The 26,506-nt window shown below is 37.1% G+C and overlaps 2 protein-coding genes across 2 annotated transcripts; one reads left to right on the forward strand and one right to left on the reverse strand.

Annotated features, from left to right (window-relative positions):
• Positions 1–5,568: 5,568 nt before the first annotated feature.
• On the forward strand, positions 5,569–13,083 carry LOC131771264 (serine/threonine-protein kinase PknD-like). The gene is made up of 14 exons (XM_066162435.1): positions 5,569–5,648; positions 5,930–6,007; positions 6,792–6,887; positions 7,221–7,236; positions 8,135–8,228; positions 8,571–8,640; positions 9,208–9,352; positions 9,458–9,486; positions 9,896–9,984; positions 10,078–10,141; positions 10,421–10,479; positions 11,125–11,182; positions 11,741–11,862; positions 12,353–13,083. The coding sequence occupies exons 1-14, from the start codon at positions 5,575–5,577 to the stop codon at positions 12,382–12,384; spliced, it is 1,026 nt and encodes a 341-aa protein (XP_066018532.1). The 5' UTR covers positions 5,569–5,574; the 3' UTR covers positions 12,385–13,083.
• A 648-nt stretch (positions 13,084–13,731) lies between these two features.
• On the reverse strand, positions 13,732–23,192 carry LOC131771301 (allatostatin-A receptor-like). The gene is made up of 4 exons (XM_059087077.2): positions 22,106–23,192; positions 17,102–17,399; positions 14,785–14,940; positions 13,732–14,468 (listed from the first exon to the last, which is right to left on the reverse strand). Exons 1-3 carry the CDS (start codon positions 22,880–22,882, stop codon positions 14,807–14,809), a joined length of 1,209 nt encoding a protein of 402 aa, XP_058943060.1. The 5' UTR covers positions 22,883–23,192; the 3' UTR covers positions 13,732–14,468; positions 14,785–14,806.
• Between the last annotated feature and the right edge of the window lie 3,314 nt (positions 23,193–26,506).

The raw sequence follows: 26,506 nt of genomic DNA on the forward strand, positions 1-26,506 counted from the left end.
TACCCTCTTGCAATGTTCGCCCCGTGGCGATCCCAGAAATCTTTGCGCAAACACAAGGATCCGATTACTAGCAACTCGATCATTGGTCAACGTTTCCATCGTTATAAAGTCCTGTGAAAACAGCAGGGAGTCAGGAAGACTTCTCAAAAGCTATAAGCCAACTTGCGTTAGTTTCTTATATTTATGAGACCTTCACCTGTAACATTCAATTGAAGAAATCCCTCCGATTACGAGACTCTTAAAGATCAGCAAACACAGAAAATTTCCTCTATCGCTTAATCTACTCTATTAAGCTACTTTCTTTTTAACAAACCATTTTAATATCATTATATATTCACTATTTGGTCTAATATAATAGAATACAATTTATGTTATTAACAAAATGTTTATTTGATATATACATAAGCGAAATAATCCTAAAAAAATGTATCCTGCAAAAGTGGATTCCTATTCTTACAAAATAAAAAACATTTAATATTACTATATTCGTATTTCCTTCTAGAATAGTGCGATTTTAGGCAGAAGTAACAAACTTTTCTATCTGAATCTAATTTTTGTTCGATTGTTGTACGAGTGAGAGAATCATGAGAGGCCTAGCTAGAGACGGATTAAAAATCTAAACATGAGAGCCGAGTGTAGGGGGGACTGAATGCATTTTGTAGGACAATGAAATGAAAGATATACAAGTTTAACAATGTATACCGAATAATTATACCACTTATAATAAAATTCTTACGATATTCATAAAACAATACATAAAATTTCTTGAAATCACTGGTGAACTTTGCAATCTGATTGGCTCTCATTGCTGCAATTTATTCACGAATCGCACCATTTAATGCTCTAAATCGCATAGAGACAACTTCACTAAAACACAGTTCAACAAACGATCAAATTTCAAGACTTGTGTAAAAAAAACAATCAAATTTCGGGAAAATGAAGGACAAATTTTAGCAACTCTTTATAAATCAACCCGATACTGGATCAATAACATATTTTAAATAACATGTAGACTACAAAAACCTGCATTTGAACAGCTGAACATTGCGATTTCAAATTAGATGTAGTAAAGTGGTAATTGACAGGTATTGTTACAACCGTGTATCAGCAGACCGCGGAACCTCCAGAACCATCCAAACGTACGGAACCATTAAATTTAATGTAAAAAAATAATAATAATGAAATAAATAAAAATTTGAAATACATTAACACTGTACGAAATTTCGGTTTAAGGTATAAAGAAGATGAAGTTAACTGGGAAACATGTTTTTTTTTCCATCTACTTTGACGTCCAACCACAAAAAGCCCAACTGCCCAAGCTCACACAGTGAGCCTCTATGAATATGCAAATGTATTTTCGTTGCGCAGTGGATGTAATGTAAGGATTTGTATGGAAATGAACAGTCCCGCTCTTAACCTTAAACAGATCTGAACTAGTTTTAAATAGGAAGAATTTCACCCCGAAATTCTACATGCGTCACAGGCGATGATGTTTCTTTACCCTCGTGTTCTTCTTTCTAGGGTTATGTTCAGTGAAATGGAATTAAAGGCCGCCGATTGCAGCTTATAGGTTTTCTAAGAGCCTTCGGATGAGGTGTTACTGGGATGTCGCGGTACTCAAACCATTTAGAGCTTTCAAATTATGGTTCAATTACTAATACTCGTGGTAGATGACTGCTGATTCTTCCTTATAACATTACATGCCATTGTACAGTGAATGTCGCCACAATTAAAGTTAGACATGAAGACAATTAAAACATAAATCTCTTTTAAAGTAATCTTCTTTATACCAGAAAACAAACTTTCAAACAGTGTTAAAGTCTTTTTAGTTTTTGTTTTATTTCATTACTTTTCGTTTACAAAAATATATAGGGTTCCGCAGGCTCCGGAGTTTCTAGAGGTTCTGCGGTCTGCTGATCTGAAGTTTAGTAACACCCGTAATTGACCCTAATTGCACTCCAGTCAGTTAATTACCATTATTTACCTACAGTACACAACCAATTAGCACTACTTACTTTCAAATAAACAACAGTAGTAGTCATAACCATTATCATTCGGTTATTATGCCATTTTACCATATTTTGGCAACAAAAATGCAGTGTATATACGACGGTATTCACTATAGAGGGCGAAAATACTGGCAGAAAGTGCAGTAACAAAGTGGCTGCACTAAACTATCCAAACAGTGATCGTAGTCAACCTTTTTGATGCTTTATTTTTTAAGCGACGAGCTTTTTCAGTGAAAAAAAAGCTGTTTTTGTGTGTCTTAAGGACACCTGCATGGTTTCTGTTTTGTCGCTTTCATCCATCACACTCACCCTATGCGATCGATACGATTCTCAGCAAACACTGTAAGATCGATGCGTTTCGAAAACGAATAAATAAAGTAAAAAAAGAAAAATAAATACCTCTTTGACTAGTAAAAGTTTTTCATTACTCTCAATTTCCTCGCACGGGGCCAGATATTTACCACGCAACTTCTAATAAGGTGAATATACCATTGAAACGTTACAAAAATTCCTACTCATAATCCTGCTTGTGTTTTGAATTATATTATACACTATAATCAACGCTAATTTTTTTGTACAACTCATTGCTAATTTAAGTACGTACTATGTACAATCCACAAATCAGTAACACCATTTTTTTTCGCTCCAGATATTGCTTTCTTCAAAATATATGTTTTCACCTTCCATTTATTAGTAAGGAGAGGTTATTGTCCCCTTATTTTCTCATGTTAGTATTTACTGACAGTTTCAACTGGTGGTAGATATGTAAAGTGTTTGTTTATCACTTCCAACATACCTCTTCCATAATTAGTTTGCAACCTGTTCTCTGGCTTAAACATTTCCGCGTCGCTATGGAATATTTCCTTTTCTTTGCGAATTTTTGTTCCAGTGGTGTTACTTCCACTCGCTAATATTGACAAACAGTCCATTCTTGGCACAAAATACTGCTCGTGGCGTGTGGGACTAATTCTCAAATGGTCTCCACTTGCTTCGTTTGCTGAACTGCTTTGGCCATCTGTCGTTCGCCTTATTGCCTCTTGGCGGACCTTACTTTGAGGTGTATTGGAGGCGCTGCTGTCACTGTCACCTTCAGCGCAGACACGTACTTTGCAATGTGATATTCCCATTTTTTTCCTACTTATTTTTAGACTCTGGCGGAAGATAATGAAAATCCTTTAGACTGTGTAGAAATATGAAATTTTTTTTTTTTTCGTGCGGTACTTCAGTAAGAAAAGTTACATAACAAATCAGGAGGTAATTACGCCAGTAATTACTTTTTAAGATGGAATGCTTCAATAATGTGTACCATGATTATAAAATCTAAATATACACCTGTGTATTCATTTCTCGAGGAACTCGTTGATGTTCAAAAGAACACGAGGATTGAAATTGGTAGCCAATTGCATCTTTTAAGGCCTAAACATGACCTACAGCCAGCATCTTCCAGCGTTTTCGTATGACGTGCTCAGAAAATGCCTGCAAATGTAAAACGGAAAACTATTGTCGTCGATTATGTCGAGGGTTAAAATGGTGTTAATCATTATTCATTTTTTATTATAATATTTTCCTCTATGATTAGCGTCACGCAAGCTTGGGCAGAAAGGTTGTAATAAGAATAATTGGATTTTGTAAGATGGAAAATGTCTGAAGGACGATGGAATATTTCCTCTATGGCAGCGTTTTGCTTTATAAATATAACATCGCACAAGAATATTATATCTGAACAGATCGAAGCTGTTGCATAAAGAGCATGGACGTGCGTTGAAATTTTATTAAACTGATCGGAAATTCTTTTTCATGCTTGTAGAACTGGGTGGAAAAAAATTAGAAGGAAATATCCTGACTGATTTTTAAATAGGTTGTTTGTGCCATACTGCAGTAACTCAAGCAAGACCGGACCAGAACAGTTTAACATTAGCCTGAGTGAGTACATTCATCGAAATAATTAAAGAAAGAGCGAGGAAAATCTCTCTTGTGATTGAAGAGGAATCTTTGCATGAAGTTTTTTTAAATCAGTATTATTTTGTCTCTTAATGCCCGTACACTGTTAAGATTTTCGCTGTCGGGGCACATATAAATTGTCCTTACAGCGAAACGATTAGGCAATATAGTTTATGTTCACGGGCATAAATATGTTTAGAGCCCAACACAGAATCAATGCTCAAGACTATGAACTCTATTATCATAATTATCACTGTGGGGGCATCGAGAAAATCAGCTAAATACTTAAAATTATTAACAAATCAGTCTGAACAATCAGGCAAGTGGTTAAAATACATTTTTTGCCGACCAAAATTCGTATTTTAGCCCACAAAATGGGCCCCAATGCCCGAAAAAGTAAAAAAATATTTACTTAGTTGTGCCTTTCTATAGCTGCCTGAAAAAAGGAAATCGATAAATCTGCTTAACGATTTTAAAACAATTACGAAGGTGTTACTATTTCTGTAGGATTATGCTATAATTAGCGTAAGACCAGGTAAAACCAGGTAAGATCAGGTTATCAGAGTAAAGATTTGACCGGGTACACTGCCCGAAAGGAGAGAGAGGAAAATTAATTGTTGGTTGAGCTTTGCTGCAATGTATAAATTTGTATCAGGGTATTACCAAATATATTTTTATGTATCACTATTCTTCATAGGGTACCGTTACCAATTCTTGTGCCAGACTGAGCGAGCAAGTTGTGATAAGCGTACAAGAGTAAGCGGAAAACAACCTTAAGATTTCTGAAATTTTTTTTCTGTGAAAATGTTTTCCTATGAGTTCTGAAGTTATCTCCAAGATGTTTAATTGAGCTTCAGTATAGAGATGCACTTAACAGAGTGCTCAAAGGTGCGGCCATTTTCATCATTATGGCGGGTAATAAAATACTTATTAATGTTGATGTTCCGTCGATTTGTTCTGCCTTTTTCTCCTTGGCTGTCCGAGTAGGAAGCTTTCAGGTGTTCCGTGACCCTCCGCATGCGAGCTCTGGCGACTAGACTTTCATTTCTGCCGACCTTTTTCAAGAGATTAGGTCGCCTATTATCGACATTGCAAATAGCTGAGCATGAAGTCCTAACTGAATGGTGTTGTTACAGCGGAATATAAGTTACAATGAAACTCTACCTACAAACAAACCATTCAATTTTTTGTGCTCGTCGGTAAAAAAAAGGGAATCCCGTGCTTCTTATCGATTGCGTAAGCTTCAATTGGGCATTATTTTAGGTTCGGTGCTGCTCTAAAAATAGTGAACCCTATTCGTATTTATAGCGCTTTTGGATTTTTTGTCGTCAAAAAACAAAACCAAAGTAAGCATTTATCAATGAGGGTATTTAAAGAGTACCTCACAAACTGCTTTAACCAGCAGAGTGACCAAGTCGCGACTGGTTTTAGTTTTGAAACTGGCTAGCGAAATAGATGCGCCCAGCAGAACATGTGTCGGCTCCATTTTGAGATTAGGCTAAAAAAAAAACAAAAAACAAAAAAAGAGAAAAAGCGAGGAGCCTCCGCTCCATTGTAAGTCTGGGTTCTAATCTCATAATCTCATATCCAGGCCTCTCACATCCAGGTATATTTGATATTCAAGATGGCGGCCAAAACACCTCTGCGAATATATCGATTATTTTTCTTAAAAGTTTGGATGTGGCTTCTTTCACACTGGTGAGTTTGTAGGTGTAAAGTTCGCTAATTATGCAGTGATACAAAACTTGACAAAAGTGAGATCTCAAAACAGACAAGATTTGTCTTTAAACTGGACGATGCCGGTTCAAAAAATTAAATTAATAAAATTTTGAGGCCGCTAATTAAAATTATCTTAGAAAAAAAAAGAAAAACAAAAATTAAAAAAAGTTGGAAGAATATTTAAAACTTTCTAGAAAGTGATGATAAAAGAGAAATCCAGAATTTTGTAAACTGTTAATGTGATGTCTACTTTTTTTCAGTTATTTTGTGGGACCCCAACAAGTTCCCCTTCCAGACACTTTCATAAATCCATCATTTCAAGTTGCTCATTATCTATGGTGAGTTGGAAATGGCTTAAATGTTTTAGCACCATTTTTTCATACATCCATGCTTTAATGTGGTATGCGTTCAGTGTTATTGAGGAAGTCTTTCATTTATATCAATTCCAATCTTGTGTTTTGAATTCTCAATTATCATCAATGATCAACGTCAGCAACCCGGCCAACTCTAAGTAATATGGAAGAAAAAACACTTAATTACATTTGCAAAAAAATCAATCTTTTAAAGCCAATGGGAGCTTACTCTCAGTGTTTGCTCTGAAAATTTTTCTAGAATATCAAGTTAATGTGCCTTACCAAATTAGTCTGCTTTACTCTGGCTCGAAAGGTATGAGACCAGGTTGGGTCATTAACTGGTGTTCCTGTGCAGAACACTTTACTTTCACAGTGCACCTCTCCACCCAGGAGTATAAATAGTTACATGCAAATTGTTATGCAACCCTGAATGGTATGCTAGGGGGTACTGTTGTAATTGACTGGCATCCCATTCCCACGGGAGTAGTTGTTCTCCTTGTCATGTCCTGCAAAGGAAACCAGCTGACCCCAGCTTAAGATTCAGTGCTATTTTGTCCAACATGGTTAAAAGTAAACTTATTTATTTTCAGGGTAATTAAGTATTATCAACTGAGTTGATAATGTAAATTGGCTACTGTAAAGAGTTAAAAAAAATAGAGACCCTTTATGGTGGCCAATTTATGTTATCATTACTCATTTAATAATACTAAATTACCCTCTCCCACCAATGCAGCAAACTTTAGAAACTTACCCCATTATTTCTTTTCAGGCAAGGAAAAACAACTCAAGTAATTAAAGAACTTGACAAAGTACACAAGCCATCATACATTTTGGCAACACCACAACACACTTTGTATATATCAAGGTATAAACCTTATTGTGACTTACTGGTGAAGGGCTGCTGTTTCACTATAGGTGATCTTTGAAAATCAAGACGTCTTAACTATTTTTGCATTTTATATACATCCAGACGTAGACACATGAGATATAATACTTACCCAGTTATCATTTCTAGAATGGCTCCTTCTCATTCAGGGTAGCTGAAATTAAGGCTGAAAATTGTTCATTGGTGACTGACTCTTAGTTCACTGACAGAAAAAGTTAATGACATGTTAAGGTAGACAATTAATGTAATTACTTTATTCTTCTAATGTTGTCTTGTCATTTTTTTACCTTCATTGCCTGAATTCAACATCAGCTTTTTACTTGACCAGGTAAATAACTATTGATCTCTCCTCTTCATTATCACACCTCAGAAAATGTAATTTATTTTAGACTGTAGCTTTAGTATTTTTTTAACTGTGTCACCCAACTTTTTCCTGTTGCAAATTTCCTGTTGCAAATTTAAAAACTTCCAATCAGCCTGTTTAACCTTTTGACCATTAAGTGTGATTAACATCTAGTTTCCCCTTACCCTACTAACCCTGAATCAAACATTGAGGTCATGAGAATAAAGGAAATGATCACCAACTAAAGAAGCTCTTTATTGTTGCACCAATTCCCCTTGAAATGTGTAAAGAGCAGTATCAAAAATAAGCATACTGATGTTAGGGTAGAAAGGGTTAAAAACAGGATGGCCTTATACTCTAAATCGAGAGGTACAGCTTCACTCCTGGCTGGATCATTGTATTTATTCACAGGCAGCTGACACTTAACCCTTTGACCCCAAAGAGAAACTAATATCTAAATTCTCCAAACAATATCACCCCTGAATGAAACATGAAGGTCAGGAGAATGTAGGAAATGATCACCAACTTAAGAAGCTCTTGATTATTTAACATGTCCTCCCTAAGTAATGTATAGAGAACAGTATGGAGAAAATGCATACTGATGTCAGGGAGTGAAGGATTAACTCTCACAATGCCTCTCTCCACCCATGAGTATAAAATTAACGTATGTGTACCAGTAACCTGTTTGGGGACTTGACAAGTTGCAAGGCATTTAAGGTGGGATCGTAAGACTTGTATCCTGTGATGGTCTCCAGTCAAAGTGGAGGACAAGTCATTTCTTGCTAATAAGAGGACAGAAAACTACTGCTTACCAAAAATCTAAAATAAGGTAGCTTTAACATAGTTATGGTTGTCTTTTTTTTTTTGGTATGTTAAATGACAGGTTTTGTATGTGGCAGACACTAGACAGATAGGAAGCCCTGCTGTCACTTTTACTCAAGGCCATGGGCTTGATGGTCCATGGGGAATGGTTGCTGGTAAGAAGCAGGTCAAAGTTTTTATTACAAGAATTATTGATGTAACAGTTTGAACAAACCTCAAGGAGCTGTTGAACTGTCCATAATTTTACTCTACATTTCAGATATGAAATGATATGACATTAGTCATACAGAGGTTTAGGTATGCACCTAAAAATTCACCCACTCACTCACACACACCATTCTGATCTGTTACACAACTAATTCATGCATCAATCATGGATTAAATGCATTATTTTAATCATTAGGGATGGTTTATAGAATGCTTCTTAAAAACACATAGGTCAGGGCAAGCTGGTGTTTACAGTTGCTGATTGTTTTTTCACTTATTTCTCTTTTCAGATGATGAGTACTTGTATGTTGCAAGTTTCACAACAGATCAAATACACAAGTATGATTTAACTACCAGAAGGTAATTGACTATAAACAACATGAGCAATAAGAGAAGAAATGTGACCCAGCATGAAAACATCTACTGTTAGGAATAAGGTTGATGCTTACATGTACCTCATTACAACAAACAAAAAGGAATCTGATAACTCCTCCTGTATGCACATCTTCTTTTTTCCCCATAATTGTCCAAGTTATCATTGTATTACAATGTACTTTATGTTTTCTTAACATGGTATAGATATGGCTGAAATGTGGTGGGCCATAATACATGACTGAGCATGCTCAATTTTTGTATGTATTCTTTATGTTTTCTGTTTTCTCAGTGCATATCACATGGTGTAGATATGGAACATGCTGGGCCATAATACATGACTGAGCATGCTCAAGTTTTGTATGTATTCACTATGGATGCTGTTTCTCAGCCAGGGCATGAGCTTTTCTATGTCACACCAACTGCTCTACCACCTACACTTTACCCACAAGCTCAATAACCTTTTCCCTTCACATGGTTTAATGTAAGACTTCAATTAGAACAGACAAATTGAATACTCTGCTGGCATGCCCTGAACTTTTGTGACTTTTGTAGGTTTGTAGGTGCCTTTGGTAATGAGAGTTACCTTGACTGTCCAGAGGGGATGGCCATAGGTCCCAACAACACTATTTATGTTGCAAGCTTTCTTAATGATAAAGTTGTTAAATTCTCTATACCTGATGGAAAATTCTTGGGTGTGGTAAGTCATTTTTTTTGTATGTTAAAATGAACAGGTTTAAAGTGCTTTTTCCTGTCAGTGGTAAATAAGAATTAAAAAGGTGGCTATATTTTTTATTCTTTGTAGGTGGCTGATAAAAGTCATGGTCTTAAGGGGTAAGAATGACAATATCCATGTTCACAATGCTTAGAGTACTTTAAGTTCATTTACAGAACCAAGGCTTGTTTAATTTCCTTTTTTCTGTCACCGCTGACTGAAAAATCACAGCCCGGCTTAACTAGTTGTACAACTGTTAGGGTGAAAAAAAAGAGAGAAGCTCTTGACTGTGTATAGTTCTCATTATCTTAGTTTTGATCAGAGTGGAAAACCATAAGAAGTTTGTTTGGTAAAGTGTGGCTAAATTTCATCCCAAGCTTCTCAACAGCATCCTTTCATGGATTGCCAAGTATAGTTCCTTGATAAGTTATTTGTGTGTGGCTGGTTCCAGGATCATGCACACTTGTAAGACACTAACTCTTGTGTTAGCTGACAACAAGGTATTTGACAGCTATGTTTGATTTCCAGGCCTGAAGATGTTGCATTCTTAAAGGATGGCACTCTCCTCATCTGCAGTCATTACACCGACAATGTGTTAAAACTCAATTCTTCCTCAGGTGACCTCAGTCTAGTGTTAATTAGCCTCTATTGATGTGATGTTTTTAGCAGTTGTAGAAGAATATTGATAGTTACATCCTACTGTACTGCAGGTGAACAGCTTGGTGTGTTTGCCACAGTGCAAAAACCAGTTGGTTTGACTGTTGGATCTGATGGGTAAGACCTCCCCATACCCCTACCAACCTTTTGTTATTTCATCTCTCCTTATTTCCAGCACTCCCTTCATCTTTCTTCCATTCTCTCAAATAGTGTACTTTCTCATCCCATTTCTTCACATGCGCTCCTCCTTTCTAGTCTTTTTGGAATCAGATTTGGCCGGATGTGGTAATTCACCACTCCTCTAGGTTAGATGTTGAAGTTCCTTTATTGAATGGACGATTCTTTAGGGAAACGATGATTAACTCCATTATTTTCCGTTGTCTTTTGAAACTGCAGCAATGTCTACGTGACGAGCTATGTTTCAAACAGCATCCTTCGATTTGATGGACAAACAGGTACTAACTATCTTGTGTTGTAATCCTTGAGGCTCACAGATTTCCTCGAACTTCGCTCTCGGAAAACTGTTCTCAACTTGGAACAGAAAATGTCCGCGGACGGGTGCATATTTTTGCGCCAAATCGAAGCTATTGTCTATCTATAGAAAGCATCAATTTTTATGGTCTGGAGCAGCAGATTGTTTTTAAGACCGTGAATTATTCAATAAAATTATATATTTCGAGGGCAGGGCTATATGCATAGGTGGCGTAGCAGGGGAGCCGTATAACTCCCCCAGATAAAAAATTTGGGTGCCTTACTTCCCCCCCCCCCCTCCTCTCCACGTTTTGGTGCCGAAAATATCGCTAAAAATTGGCAAAACACTCAGTCTCGTGATCTTTTCACAAATCTTTTTATCAGCATCGTGCATGGCGAAGTAATATATTGTAAAACCTTTTTTGAACAGCTCCGACCTGTGTTCGAGAAGCTTATCAACTGCAGCATGATTTAATTTTATCTGTGGGAACGCGATCGAATGCTAAGCTGAAAGATTTTAAAACTCAACCTCCAACAGTCGTCTTCCAATCCCCTCACCAATTCGAAAAATTCACAGAAAGAATTGAGGTGATCATACACTAAACAGCTTCGTTTCCTGTTTACCTTAGGTAATTTTATTGACGTTTATGCGGCTGGTGGCGGCTTGGAAGGACCGTCCAGTGTCAGGTAACTAATTATACCTTGAGTGTATACTTAATATATGTTGTTCCCCGAGTTACAATGACCTTAAGAGAGGTTGTGGACTTCTGAAGTAATCCTCTGATCAGCAACGAGTTCAATTCATTTTTACGTGGACGACTGACCGCATTGTTTTTCCTCAACTGGATGCCTGTTATTTTGTTCTTTTTTTTCTTTCGACCATTATCGTAATCATCATCCCTCTGTCACTTTGTTACAAATTGTTTTTGATTATGTCATTATCACTTTTATTAGTTTGTTGGTGGTTATTTCATTGTTATTTCTTTTCATATCTTTTCCTCCACTTCGTTACAACCAAAGCTCTTGTTCTTCTATAACTGAACTATTCGTGACGTTAATTCACTTTAACTATTCAAGTTCGTCTCGTTCTGCTGTTTTGGTTTCTTTTCTTAAAAGTAATTTATCCTACCTCACGTTCCGCTTACAAAATAACCTTGGTAAAAAGTATGGCACACACCCCGTTTTACTTTCATACTTCACTCACCGTTGCCCTTCCGTTGAATCGAATTGTTTCGTTTTGAACAGTTTTGCAGATCTTCGTACACTGTATGCAGCCAGTTATGACAGCGATAGAGTGGTGTTATATAACAGTACTACGGGACTTACTTATACATTGCCTGGTAAACGCAACGAGCATCCGGGAGACGGTATGTCTTTCATATGTTTCATTTTGTCTCCGGGTATTTCATTTTTGTTGCTTTTACGGACGTAGATGCGACCTTTTACTTACAGGGACAAAATCATTGCACTAGCTATGCTTGTGGTTGGATTTCAAAGCTTAAACCTTTTTAATCAAAATTGTTCTTATTCCATACCAAGATTTAATTTTCTGCAAACTTGAAAAAACGCAGTACATGCGGTTCAGGGCCACCTTAAATTCTTATCATAATTACAACTTTTTTATTAGAAATAATAGGCCTTTTCAAAAAAACGAAAGATGAAGTGTGGAAGTCACAATCCGTAAAACTCTAGCCCCAAACATCAGTTTGCATACTTCTAATCTCCATAATGATCTTTGTTCATTTCCCGTGGATTCAGCCTTGATACTGTAAGGAGAAATTAGATACTAATCACCCGGCTCCTAGGGGTTGATGGACTGAGGGACTTGAATTAACAATGTCCCTAATTTATTTTCAGGTTCTTTTAGGAATGCATCACTCGACAGATAACGTCGAGTCAGAGTCAACCATTGTCATCTACCAGAAGCTACTAATGTAACGCTTCTATTAACAAGGAAATTGGAATTTAATGTTTTCTGACAAGTCATTAGCTGGGATGCAAACAACCCACTAAGAGTAGAATTGTTTTCCTTCGAGTGTATTTTTAATCTTTAGAAATCGTTCTATATCCTAACTATAGTTTTAGAAAATGGTACCTAATTGTATTTATTAATAGGGAGAAAAGTTTTAGATGGTATTGCACGGGAAAACTGTAAAAAAACGATCATTACTGAAGTTCCTTGCCCAACTCTCTTAAGCGTTTGCGTTAGCTGGGTGTTATCCCGTTCATATCTTAACATCAGTATCCGTATTCTCCATAATATTTTCTATACCTTTCCTTTGGTACTAACAAGGGGAATTCGTTCAACAATCAAAGCTTGTTAGGTTGGAGATTCACTTAATGAATGAGTCAGTGGTGTTACTGCAACAAGAAATCAAAGGCTGGTCGCTCTTAGGGTTTCAGGGGCTAATGCCGACCACAACTAGTTTTGTCTCTATGCTTTCAAAACTGGGCCTCTATTCCCTGCTGCCGCACAATCGCTGCAAAGTTTTTCCACCAATTGAGCAGTCTGAATTCAAGGTGTCTCTTGATTTGGATGCGAAATATTATTTTAAGCATACTTCACACACATTTTGAGAATTTCCTTTTTATTTATTATTTTAATTCGAAAATAAATAAGTCTTACGTACTCCATCATGACTTAGAGAGGTGCTTTATTTAATCGCAGTTTTGAACTGCTCCATAAAATATTCCCCGAGCTCCCATTACTTTTCTTCAAATTACCCACGGTCGATTTCAGGCCGGTTTAGAGTGCTTACTTTCTTCTAGATTTTTGATGCGGAGAAAGGAATGTGCACATAAAAGGACACAAGTAGAGAAATTTTCAATTGAATTTCGAACGTAATCCAAGATTGCATTGGTTTTGATTTATTCTGTTTTTGTGATTGGTCCAAAAACACTCGCGCCACTCTCAACCAATCGAATATCACGTTTTCATCACCCACGTTTTCGCGCGCTTTGGACGGTTTGCTTACTTTCCCCTTGAGTTCTCATTGGCTCTTAAGGGTATTTACCTGTCTTCTGATTGGTCTTCCTGATAACTTTGGGTTTTTTTTTTTCACGAAACTCAGTCGAAAGGTGCTCTAAAAATGGAATCACGTGCTTTGGTACCTTGAGGTTCACAGTACGAGGATTTTTTTAGCGTTATTTACGATTGCAAGTGGGAGCTGACTGTCGATTATTCGGTCTAAGCCGATTGTAAGAAGCTAGCGGCTAAATGAAGGAATCAACGAGTAAATAAATAAACTAACAACCCCCCTGTCACTTGGTTTTTGTGCTTTCTCTTTCGCTGTGAGTTTTGGAGGTTTATTATAGTTTAGGGTTGCGATGGCATAGAAGTAAGATTTCTTACGGATTTACGCGACAACCATTTTCAGAGAATTTTAGAAAATTTACGCCACCGAGAGAACAGAATGATTTCGGCCCTAGCTTTCGCTTGACTTAAAAGAGTGGCAAAAAGCCGTGCTGGTTAATAATATAAAGGTTCTTGACCACGTGTGAGGCTAAGATGGCTGCATCATGGATGACTTAGTTCGTGGTCGATGCCCAGCCCTCTTGGCTGAAAAGCTGGTCGATGAAGGATTTAGTACACGGCTAAAAGATATGACCCTATCAGTATTCTTAGTTTTGAATTCTTTAAGAAATGTTACGCGATTCCATTGCGGTAAAAACTGCCAAAAAGGGAAAAAGTTTTATTATGGTCACGTGAACATAAGGCTTACTTTGCAGTGGGTCTAGGGCGGCGAATCACGTAATATAATAAGTTAAGAATGTTCATTTTTAACACTTAATCGATTGCCCTTAATTCCGTCATTGTCACTGTTTCCACTGTTTCCACTTCCAAGAACCATTTCTGCTCTTCCGTCCCCCAGAACGAACGCTGAGTTGTTCAAATGTTCGCAATCCAAAGCGTGTGAAGTTCATAGTGAAAAAGGTAAGTAATCTGCGAAAGTGATCTACATAATTCTTGTAGCTGAAAAACAAACAAAAGAGAGGCTTCGATAGATCTTGCACTCACACTTCAGAATGAGATCTTTACAAAGCAAGCATGCAAGAGGCCAAGGGTGCCACGGCCTATAACGGAATTTAACTACATTCCATTTGAGAAATACAAAACAACTATCATGATACTGAGATTATCAAAGTCACATAGCTTGGAAATGAATCCTCACACATTTCTGACACGTCTCATCACGATTCTCTCTCCGAAAGAACGCGCCATTCTCAAGGGGGGAGGGGTGAGAAGCAATCCATTCATTTTTCATGAAGGCCACATCATTTTTTTTTACCTCTAGTATGATGGGCCCTTCGTTAAGGGTCGTCTGAATGTCCTTGTTCCACAAGTTCCTTAGGATCGGACTGAATTTCACCACCGACTTGAGCCTCTACAAGTGCTGGAACATCCGGGTTATTTTGAGTTACTTGTTTATACGTATGTGCGGCAGCTACGAAGAAAAATAAGAGTTGTCTTGTTAGATGATGAATAAAACCAAAATTAACAGGCGCAGTGACCTACGATATTCTTTCAGTTATAAATCTTGAGTGAGTCGCATCACGGGTTGCCTTTTCAAAAACAAAATCGCTTTAATTTCGTCAATTGCCGCTCACGCTCATTCTCTCTATCCATGGCCATCCATGTCCCACGCTATTCTTTGTGTTACTAATGTAAACATTGAAGTCATTATCATCGTACACCTTTTCGAAAGTTCTCCAACCCAAGCATCATTATTAGTATAGCTTTGTCAATGCCGGGACCTATCTCATTCAGTTTATCGATAAATTCCTTTAACTCCTGCGGTCTTAATTTTTATCTCTTCTCTTCTTTACGAGCATTATTTCTGTGTTGCGGGAGAGTTTTGGGATTGAAGAAAACTGAAAATGGCTTTCGAAAGGGTTATTTTGCACTGAATTGGCGAATAGTTTATTTCTGAATCTGACTTGAATATTAATTCGGTTATACAGCGAGCTTTTCTAACTGAATATCGTCTTGCTTGTAACGTTTTCTGGTGCTACAAACCTTAGAAGCATAACACAAACAGAATTTAATCATGTTTCTCTGACTGATTGTTAAGGGATATCGATGTAAACGATAATGTCTGGAAAAAAAGTCGGAAAAAAACTTAGATGTGCCTTCCTCGTACCTCGTCAATGGTATGGTAATAAATCACACTCAACACGCTACAACCTCGTCGATCGAGCACGATTGAGGTCGACAGGTGAATATTGTAATCACTATAAGTGCTTAAGAAAAACATGATAACAAAAGCACGCGAAAAAATTATACAAGGAAAAATTATAGCAGAGAAAATTTCCCTCCTCCTACACAAAACACTATTGTTACGTTTAGAGCGAGATTACAGATTATGCAACATATATTTCATGAAGCTAACATCTTCTCTCTGAGAGTGAAGCATGGTGGTATCTGCCAGAAACTGAAAGTCTTGTTATAGCTGTAGGGGATCATAAGACGAAAAAGGTCAACTTTTCTCAGGGGGATCGTTTCATACGAGGAAGCATAATTCACACCAGGTTATGACCTGCTCTCTTCTTACAGCAATCAGTTAAATATATTTATAGAGCGAAGAATGCATCAAAAGGTCATAAAACGGACGTCACCTCGCAAATCGATATCTTTTAACACGCAATGTGGAGGCGTGTCGTTAATATTCTCTTGTGGAAGATAATTTTTGGCTTGTAATGCACATCACGCGAAACATTTTTAACTTTGGGAATTCTCGCACGTCGTTAAACTAGAGATTTTGGAACTATAAGATTGGGGCGTAATCCTCATTCTGAATGTGACATAACTATATTTGTACAGGATATCGCCAATGGCCGGAAAATTAAAGATGAAAATATATACAGACGTTGGCGTGGGATACGAGAGATCACATTAAACTGTCAGGGGTTGAATTTTATAGCAGTTTGTGCAAAGTGCTTTTGTTGTCGCAGAGTGCAAAATAAATCAACAGCAAGAGCATAAAAATTAAAGTCTGAAATCTCCTCACTCCCGTTTTATAATGAAAGCCTGCTGAACTTGATGCGATCATAAGGACTATTTTCTGGGAGAAATTTCATCTTCCAACTAAACAGAAACAACCTGACTAATAAATTCACAATCATTCATCGATTGCCTATTTATAACGTCATATTTTTCACCCTCAGTCATCCCTGAATGAATTTCCTTCTTTAACTTTGTTCCGTGGTAAGATTTTTACCCACGCATCGAGCCAAACGCCAGGGTAACAGGAAATTGTAACAACTAGATATTCCGGTTGGTACTTCCCGCTTTTCATCTAAGAGCAATTAAAATCTTCTCCACCTTTTTCGTTGCCGGTTTTCACGCTTTCTCTCCTTCTTTGGCTTCGTAATCTCATTTGATCGTTTACTGTTTGTTCCGGCTTTTTTATTTTAACAGTATAAAGACTTCCATGGTTCGATTATTGTATTGAGAAGTTAGAAAATATTATGTAAAGCATGAAAATTAATTCTTTATTCAGAGTTACCCTCCAACAACCCAATCCCTTCTATAACAACAACAAAAGGCACAAATATCTTAAACTTAAAAAATTTCAAGGTTTACAATCAAGATTAATCCAAACTTACAAGATTTTCTTCTTGAAGTTCGCATAGATGATGAACGAGCAGATGAAGATGATCGACTGAATGAGCGCCTTGATATAGAGCTGATTCGAGTGATAGCTGAGCGGAACATGCCTTCCTCTGAGGGCTTTAAACAGGAGAACACCTTGCCCAGCGACGAAGCATAGCCATCGCGGTATTTCCTCATGGTCCACAAGCAGACACAGTGATTTATTAAAGGATCCAGTGTGGTCAGGACGAGAACCACTTGATCAAAATAGATGTTATGCCAGTTGTAAGCGTACAAAATTATAATACGCATCTGGAAAGCAACGATCAATAGTGAATGACGTGATATCTCTGGAACTTATTCACAGTTCCTTCCATGAAAATCTGAAAGTAAGACCCATTGGAAGCAATGAACCCCAAAATTAACTCAGCGGAGTAAAATTCCATGGTATGCACCATATTCCGAAAAAGTAACCCAAAATAAATCATAATCCTCATTTTTTTTTTTCTATTTTTTAAGGCGACAAATAACATATATTCTATAGAACCTTCTTTCTTTTATAAACACCAATGTCTTCCCTGGTAGATGAGACATAACAGAAAACGTGAAAAATTAAGAAAAAATAAATGGATAAAAAGAAATAAGAAGTTAACAACAATATTATCACTGATAGTGACAGCGTTTTTCTTATTTTTTACAATGTCATCAGTTTGAAATGACCGATGGAAGGTGCTCGTTTTGGCATGAAGAAACATTGCATGCCACCCGCTAAAAGTGGCAAAGGGAAATCAATACTAATTCCTTAAATCTGTTCTCCTTAGGGAATTAAACAAAAATATACACCAGGGAAACAATGATAAGAAGGTACATAGTCCTTGTCTTTATGATATAGCATACATCCTGGCGTCAAAGAGAGTGTTGATCTGGAGTGACTTCAGAACAACGGGAAACGTAATCTTAAGATGGGAAAGTGATAGAAAGTGACTTCTTTTCACATCGTAGGTCTGACAAGATTGACGAGGAATAGTCAAAGGCTAAACTTTTACAAGGGCATCTCAAAGCCTTGCGCATTTGTAGGTTTTTACAGCGCCAACTACATCGGCGTTACTCCATGTAACTTTAAACCCCAAACATAAGTAATCCAAAGGGATGTATTTAGCTTGAAGAGGGAGAAATAAGCTCATGCAGGGCCTCTGTAATGAAAAGCGCGAGGCTGCATTTTCAGTTGCCCTTGAATACCCACCCTTAGTGTTTTTGAAGGTTTGTGATTTTAAATAAAAAATTTTTAGACAAAACTCGTGTGAAAAGACTTTGGAAAAAAAGCTTTGACTGTGAGCAGTTCTTCCTTCTGTACTGAAAAAATAAATTGGATCTAATGGTGGCAATACTGATTTAATCGTGGAAACTAATAACTGAATGTACTAAAGACACCAGCGCGAGCTGACAAAGCTGGCATTCGACCTTTGTAGGAAAGATCCACCGGGGACCCATGTTAGTTTCAAGGCAATCCCTAAACCTATTTTCCGGATAGGAAGTATTCAGAAGCGTGTTCCGCGACGCAAAGGAAGTCAGTCGTGTTTTATTTCTTTATTTCAGCTGAGCGCTGATAATGAGAAAATTGCCAAGCTTTTTCTGATAGCGAACGGAAAGGCGACAAGATAGAACATCCGAACACCAGACAAAGGGCTGTCGGTTCGACGCCTTTTGGCTATAGCCTTTCCCACGCTCATGGTATACTTCTCTAAAATTTTTCTTTACTCAAAGGGAAGCACTCAGTCACTGAAATAGTTTGGTGAAGGCGCAAATGTGGCAAATTGCTTTTAACCTTTTAACCGTGACTGAGATTAACAACTTTCATTTCACGTCATCGTATTTAAGAGCGACTGATGGCAATCTAATATAACATCCCTCCACTTGATAACATTACCAAAATGAACGCATCGCACTCCTTCGTCACGGAGATTTGACCGACTTGCGTAGAATGCAATTAGACACTAGTTTACTTTACAGAACTACAACTAGTCATTTCATTGTTACTCTTTAACAAAGAGTATGACATTAGGCGGATCTAATTAGGCGGAAACCTAAATCTCTTATGACATTTCCTACGTAGAGTTGCTGTTAAAGTAAAAAAAAAAAAAAAATTTCAAGTAAAGAAAGTTCTGAATGTTTTCCCACACCTTTTCCAAGCTTTACTTAATTTATATCGCCGTTAATTAAAATTCTGTCAAGCGCATTTTTCGACTAGCAACAACAAACTCTCCTGTAAATTCATGGTATTCTTTCGAATGTAATTTCCCTTTCAGTCAATAAGTGTTTATGGGTGGCAGCCGGCAAAACATACAAACTCCCCTTTCCCTTTTCAAATACCACACCAAGATGTATGGGGCAGATGGCACTTAAAATGAGCATGAAGAGGCTTGAGATTCTTTCCAAAACATATCGTCACATAATTTAAGCCCAAAAAAATGGTAAAAGTATTCGATAGGCCTCGTTTTACCGGCCTTTTCCTATGGACAACAATTATGCTAAGGAGAATTCGGCGGAAATGACTAATAAAAAAGACGAGATCGCGAAAAATTGGGATATTGCCTCGCTAGAGTTACCAAGCACGTTTTCCCCTTGAAAAGGGGAAAATGAAAAACCAATTATATTTTCCATGCTCTTGCAGATATTAAAGAGTAAGTGATGATCACACTTTACATTTACTCCCGCCGCATTCACCAAACTTAAAAACCATCCTGTTATTCCAGACCACAGACAATTAATTTTAATTAATTATTTAAAAAACAACCTATATGGAAAACAAAATCAAAACTTTTGAGTGACTAAGGGAGAGAAAGAAAGCTATTCGGCATAGTTTGAATGGTTGAGTGAGGCATGTATCACCCACTGATCCATTATTCAAAGCAGATTGCGGGAACTAAAGCAAAACTATCAAATATTCATTAGCTTTTACGAACGACTTGCAATTACTCGGTGAGTATAACCGCTATATTTTAAAACCTTATTTCACAAAGATTAAAACCGACCTCGGAAGCAGGTTTTGAAAAGAATCCTTTTTCAACAAAGTACAGAATAAACGCAATGCATTCTTAGAAACTACGAACTGAAAAAGTTGCTTTTTTATTTCAATTCATTCAAAACCTATTTCAATAAAAATTCAGATCAGATGCAAATTCACACCTTTCAAAACATTTTTCAGGCACTAAAAAAATTAAATTATATTAGTGTTTTAGTAATTTTCGATGAATTTTTCGCATTATTAGAAACTTCGTAAATATTTTGCAATGAATAGCGAAATGAGTTGGTACTTTTGTGAATGACTGTCTGTAGGGGATAGCAATTTACAAGACCAAAGTAAGCGGCATCTTAAGGGATTCGACATTAAAATAACATTTGGATAAGGTAAAAAGACTTTGCTATTAAGTTGATTCGGTTCATTACAGGGTAATACTATGGACAAATTGACTCTCTTCATTTGTGGGTTCTTGCTGTCACTGTAGTCTTCATATCAAGTACAACATCGATCCAAAGAAACAAGCGATGAAAAAAAAAAACGCAAAGAAAAAAAAGACCTAATCAATTTAATAATTCAACTTTGTCTAACAGATTTCTTCCCTGAGATAACCCCGTCAACAAAATCCTTATTTCGTCTTGACGATAGGAATCTAAGTAATTTGACAAGCCGCACAACAATTCTTCGCTTGTTTTTATTTTATTTTTATTTTTATTTTTTTTTATCTATTTGTATTTTTGCTTTCCTTCTTCTCCGGGCCGTCGTTCTATTTACTTTGTGTTTCACTGTAAGTAATTTAAGTTGAACATGAATTTCTGCGGGAGGCCTGAGATAAAAACAATTCCGGCATTTCTGTATCAAGAGATCGAAGGACGCCGCTATTCGGAAATTTTAATGATGAAGCTTCCATAGCCCATTACTCAGTTACGCTCGAAGCATTTCAAGACGATTACTTCATTCAAGATAGGCGAGTCCGCGCGGAAATCATTATACACTTTGTTGTTTTATCTCAGTACCTTGCGGATTGGCTTCAAGGAAACAATTTCATTCATTCAAGTTCACTCGCTTTTGTTTAACAGGCTTCTCGATGCTTTGTGAACATCGTGTAATGTATTTTATTTCAGCGCATTTCGCAGACATCTGGTCGCGGAAACCTTTGCGATTGCCTCAAAATAAAAAAAATGAGGAAACAATTTTCACTGATCTCAAAATTCTCGATTTAATTACCACTCACCTCAGAGGTCTACGAAAGAATTAATGAAATAAAACACGAGTAAAAACTAAAACAGACTGGCACGCTCTTGGTTCGATGCGCTGTAAGTTGTTTATAAAACTGCGATAAAAAAAATAAATAAATCGAAAGTTGCGTCTCTTTCGAAAACTACCGCGTACGGCTTGATCTGTAATCTTCGCGACAATTTCAGATGTGTTTTTTAAATGTGCCAACACAATTTTCAGTATTATAGCGCTTTTTGTTTCTTTTCTTGTAAAGATAACCATACTTAAAGAAATACCTCAATTTCTTTAATAGATGCTTGGATGTTCACTCATTTCTCTTCCAACGCTCTAAAATAAGTATAATTCTACATATCATCGCGTAAGCAAGCAGTGAACACAAAGCGATCCAGCGAAATTCAGAGCGAAAATGGCTTATTTTTTCCTGATTCCAGATTTAGATTTCCGGCCACTTGGAGCGAAGCAGCTTGAATTTAGAAGCGAGAAAAAAAGACTAAAACAATTTGCGTTTACACCAAGTTAATGAAGCAATTCCTTGGTGAAACAATCTACCGTGGCTTGATCGCGCGGGAAAAAGTTACAATAACATTGACGAGACGGAATCTGTGATAGCATAAGCAAATAAACATCGTTAAGGTCCCCAAAAGACCACAAATTTCAATGATCTGCTTGCCGGAGAGACTCACTGAAATTAAAGTTAAATTCGCCGGCGAGCGGAGATGTGCGCCTAAAAACTGATCATTAAAACATGTGTAGTACTTACCAATATTGTGGTCCAACAAATTGAGTAACACACTGCCATAAGCGTAACCATTTTGGCGAAGCTAACACAGGCGGAGGTACCAGAGCCTTTAACGCGAGTTCCTTTCTCGGTTTTGTTGTCTTGATCATAGACATCCGAAAGTGAATTTCTTTCTAGAACGTGTAGGGTGTATACAACGGTAATGTTAGAAAGAACCATAACTATCACAGACAAGACGTAATGTATGGACATTACATACACAACGATGCCCGTATCCACGTTGTGCGACTCGACGGCGTAACTGCAAACGCCAGTAGACACGTTGAGCTCGACTTTATTGAGCGCTAGCGGAAGAATGGCAAGGATAAAGGAGTACACGACCAGGATGGCCAACAGGACTACGCATCTTTGAAATGTGACGCTCTCCTTGTAGTAGAAAGGGAAGACTATCGCACCTAATCGCTCCAAACTCATCATCACTACCAAAGAGATTGTTAGCGTCCCGAAAAACAGAACACCAAACGCGACGAAGTGACAAACGCCATCTTCGCGCGACCACTCGCCATTAAAACGCGACGTTATGAATGGAACATATTGAAAACAGGCGATGCCCAGTCCTGCTAATGACAGCGCGCCAACGAAAAGATGCGGGATTTTCTTCAGCGAGGGCTTGCGAACTTTGACATAGGTATAATGAAGGGCTAGAAAATTTAAGACGAGAGTAAAGGCAAACAAGATCACCACGATGGATCCAACAAGCTGGTCTCTCCATGTTATATTACTACCGCTCTTTGACATTTTCTTTAGAGAGCACTTATTAAGGAAAACCCTTGTTTATCCGGCTTGATATCACAGCCAGAGACCGGTTCGACAGATCCTATTTTCCCGCTGGTCTTTTACTCATCGAAACTGAAATTTCCCGGCGCCAAGAGTTTCCGTTGTAAATCAAAACTGATCCTCCCCGCCATAACGAACGCGCGCGAAGAGAAGAATGGTAATAACACTTCACGCGACTTCAAGAAGAATTCATTCGTCTTGGCATCTTGTTTGGAATAGCTCACCCGACTAAAGTGTTTGGTGATAGCAGTTTTAAGGTTGTTACCCAGATTCACAGAATTTATTGGTAATGCGCACGCTTCCACTAACATTGACTGACGTGTCTCACTCCCACGCAAAGTCACATTAACATGAGTATTGTTCCATGCGTCAGAATTTCAACAACACTCAATCTTTTAACAACAGAACTCAAGCAATCACAGTAGGTCTGATAATCAATTCAAATAAAAACTGGAGAAATATTGCAGCATTGCCCACCCAGACCGTTTTTTTTTTTTAATCCGATGTTTTGATCGAGAAGACAACATAAGACTTGATTCCATCAGAGAAAAGTTTCAAGATAAAGTAAATTAAAAAAAAAAACTAAGAATAAAGATTCAAAAATGTTTTTAGATATTAAAGCTAGAACACTTTGGTCGAAAGTCAAAACAGCCATACAATGGCACGTCATTAAGTACACCACGATTCCCTTCAGATGTAACCGCAATTCAATTTGGAACACTTTTGCGAAACACAAAAACCATGCATAAAAGGCGAAGAAGTGAAAGGACACCAGAATATTACTTGAACCCCAAAAGGTGTATTGTTTCGTACACGAGCACTACTTGGTCTTGATAAAGCATTATCATGCAAATTTTTTGTTCTCGATTACAAGTTATGTTTGTACTTTCTCAAAGCGACATAAGAGGTGGGATCTTTCCCATCTATGCGACTCTTGCAGCTGCGAAAGAACAGGATTCCTGGGAAATAGCATTTCCCTTTCACTTTTCCCTTGTTTGGTGTCAGAACGGAAAACACTTTGAAATACATACCAGCGTATTTTCAACAACATCACGTATTTATTCACGGTCTTTTTCAAACAACGAAGTGAGATGAAACTGATGACATTTCAGGGAGCCTTTTTTTTTTCTCAGTCGAGGTAAGGCAAACCTTCTGCTTCGTAGGTACAGTGCTAATATGGAGAAATAATGGATTTTTAGAGTGTGAGTGGGCGGCGTAAAAAAATTATGAACTACATAATAACGCGAAATTGCTTAACTTTTTCGATCATCGCAGTATGTACCTTTGCACTATAGTTAAAAATTGCTTTTTAAAACATAAACATCACCGACGTAGAGTGAAGATTATAATTTGACAGAGCGGTAAATTTTTCCCAGACTATTTCTTTTGGTAAACAATTGGCACAAAAACACCTCCGCAAACAGGCACAAATTACTTCCAGAAAAACAGCGCCAGGTGGAGTTTTTGGTTTCCAATTATTTTAGTTGTACGTTTTTTAGCTAATTTTTGAGACATTTTTTTTAATCGAGATTACTTTGCAAGGTAAATATCCTGTGGCTAAGATACCCCACTTCAATAGGGAACAAACTTTCTAGCTGTAAATTCAGTTTTAGTCATTAAAGTTTAATGGTGTAGAAATATTCGAGTAAACAGATCGCAATCGGTAGTGCTGATTAAAACTCTGTATCTCTAGACCCAACAGATAACTTTGCTTTGTCCACATCCTCCTCTACTTGCAAATCGATCGCTATTAAACTTCGTTAACTGACTAGAAAAAACACTGGTCAATTCAGAATCAAAAATAATCGGAAAAATCTATAACGCTTGTTAGTTTCTGATGTTGATGGAAACCACTTGCAAACCTAAACGAAATATAAATTACTGACAGAAAATACGTTTTATTAAGAGCAATCTGTTTTACTATTTCCTTCGTCTAGGAAACTAAAAATCCAACCTTTTTGGCCTACGAAAATCGAAACAAAAAAAAAAAGGAAAAAAATACATGAAGACAATACAACCCTGATTATCACATGGAAACAATAATCTTATTTAAATACTGGATTTTCGTATCTCAGCCTTTGGGCAACGAGAATGATAAATATACCGACAGCTGCTATAACACGCCAAAATACATATACAGCATGTAGAAAAAAATATGAAAATGAGAACAACTCCATTATGCACTTAACTGGTATTTTCGCAAAGTTCAGTGTTTTTGATGGGAAACGAAATCCTGCTGAGAAAACGCCATAAGTACGCAGGACCGCTCGCTGACCCATGATAAAAGTGATTCACTGCGTGTTAAAACTTGTAAAGTCTGTGGCCTTTTTCCGTAATCATACGGTAGGGCAGGGATTTTAGAAACACGTTTAGGATTTTCTTTTCGGATGTTCGTAAGAGAATATCGCTATGTTAGGCAAATGTCCAACACGGAAACAGTTGATAAGGCTTAGCAAGACTCCTATCGCCGATACACTGTTTTTGTGACAACAAATATGAAGCAACTCCTGAGATCGACCGATACATTTCAGTTCAACTTGTATTGACGCCTAAAACGATCAATGCAAGCTAATGATATTAACGAGGATAATTTTAGTGTTTACACACTTTTTTTAAGCAAGATTAATATTCACTTCTCGCATTGCTTCATTAAGAGGAATTCAAAATGTAGTCATCTTCAAAGAAACCGACACTACACAACTTCATTCGATTCTGTTGCCAAAAAAAAAAACATTCCGAGCAAGCCTAGCAACAGAGAGAAAGAAGTCATGCTAAATAGTAGCTTTAAAGTGTCAAATTTCACTTTTCCTAATCCATGACTGATTTAACCATCATACATGGTAGGAAAAGAACAAAAGAGAGGAAAAAAACGTCCAAAAAGCCTTTTGCAAGATCTGCAAAGCTTTCCAACCAAAAACATTTTACATCTATTCAAAACGAAGTTATTTCTAAAAGGATTATGAGCATTAATCCCATTTTTTTTAATATGCCTGCAAGAAATTCATGTAATATTTTGAACATTTAATCTTTGAACGTCAAAAAAATTGGAATCAGTTTCAGATCGAACAAATTCCCTTGTCATAGCTTTCAAAGAATTAAAAAGGTCTCATATTCTATGCAGCTTTTCTACTCCAAGTTGAGAACTTAATATTCAAAATGCAACATGCGGATTACATGTAAAATTATTATTTTTGTCTTTCAGAATTTCATCTCAATAAATCTAAGACAGACTCTACACATAAACATGTTTGAACATATCGCGGTATTGGGTTTATCTGGCGTCGCAATTTCTTTTCTTTTTTAATTTTTCTTGAATAATTCGTACCTTCAAGATAACGTTTGCTTTAGCAAAAACTGGGGAAAGAACGTGAATTAAGTTCTAGAGAACCTCAGATGTAAGAAGAAGGAAATTTCCTACCACAACCAAAAGTGTTTTGTGCAATGTGCTAAGTTGTTTGATGCAAAATTGACGATTGAGAGATACAATTGCGAATGCGAATAGGATATAAACTAATGAGAAGACCAACGATGAAAAAACGCAGCGAAAATTGCATGCAAAAAAAAAACCAAAAAACGATATCACAA

The sequence above is a fragment of the Pocillopora verrucosa genome, chromosome 2, assembly GCF_036669915.1.
Source record: "Pocillopora verrucosa isolate sample1 chromosome 2, ASM3666991v2, whole genome shotgun sequence".
NCBI classification, from domain to species: Eukaryota; Metazoa; Cnidaria; class Anthozoa; order Scleractinia; family Pocilloporidae; genus Pocillopora; species Pocillopora verrucosa.

What these genes read in the sequence shown, in the direction of transcription:
- LOC131771264 (XM_066162435.1), top strand. Translation starts at nt 5,575, where the DNA reads ATGGCGGCCAAAACACCTCTGCGAATATATCGATTATTTTTCTTAAAA. An exon ending in TCCATGGGGAATGGTTGCTG is followed by an intron (nt 8,229 to 8,570) that starts GTAAGAAGCAGG and finishes TTCTCTTTTCAG; the next exon opens with ATGATGAGTACTTGTATGTT. An exon ending in TATGATTTAACTACCAGAAG is followed by an intron (nt 8,641 to 9,207) that starts GTAATTGACTAT and finishes TGACTTTTGTAG; the next exon opens with GTTTGTAGGTGCCTTTGGTA.
- LOC131771301 (XM_059087077.2), bottom strand. Translation starts at nt 22,882, where the DNA reads ATGTCAAAGAGCGGTAGTAATATAACATGGAGAGACCAGCTTGTTGGA. An exon ending in TTTGTTGGACCACAATATTG is followed by an intron (nt 17,400 to 22,105) that starts GTAAGTACTACA and finishes GTTGCTTTCCAG; the next exon opens with ATGCGTATTATAATTTTGTA. An exon ending in AACTTCAAGAAGAAAATCTT is followed by an intron (nt 14,941 to 17,101) that starts GTAAGTTTGGAT and finishes TTTTCTTCGTAG; the next exon opens with CTGCCGCACATACGTATAAA.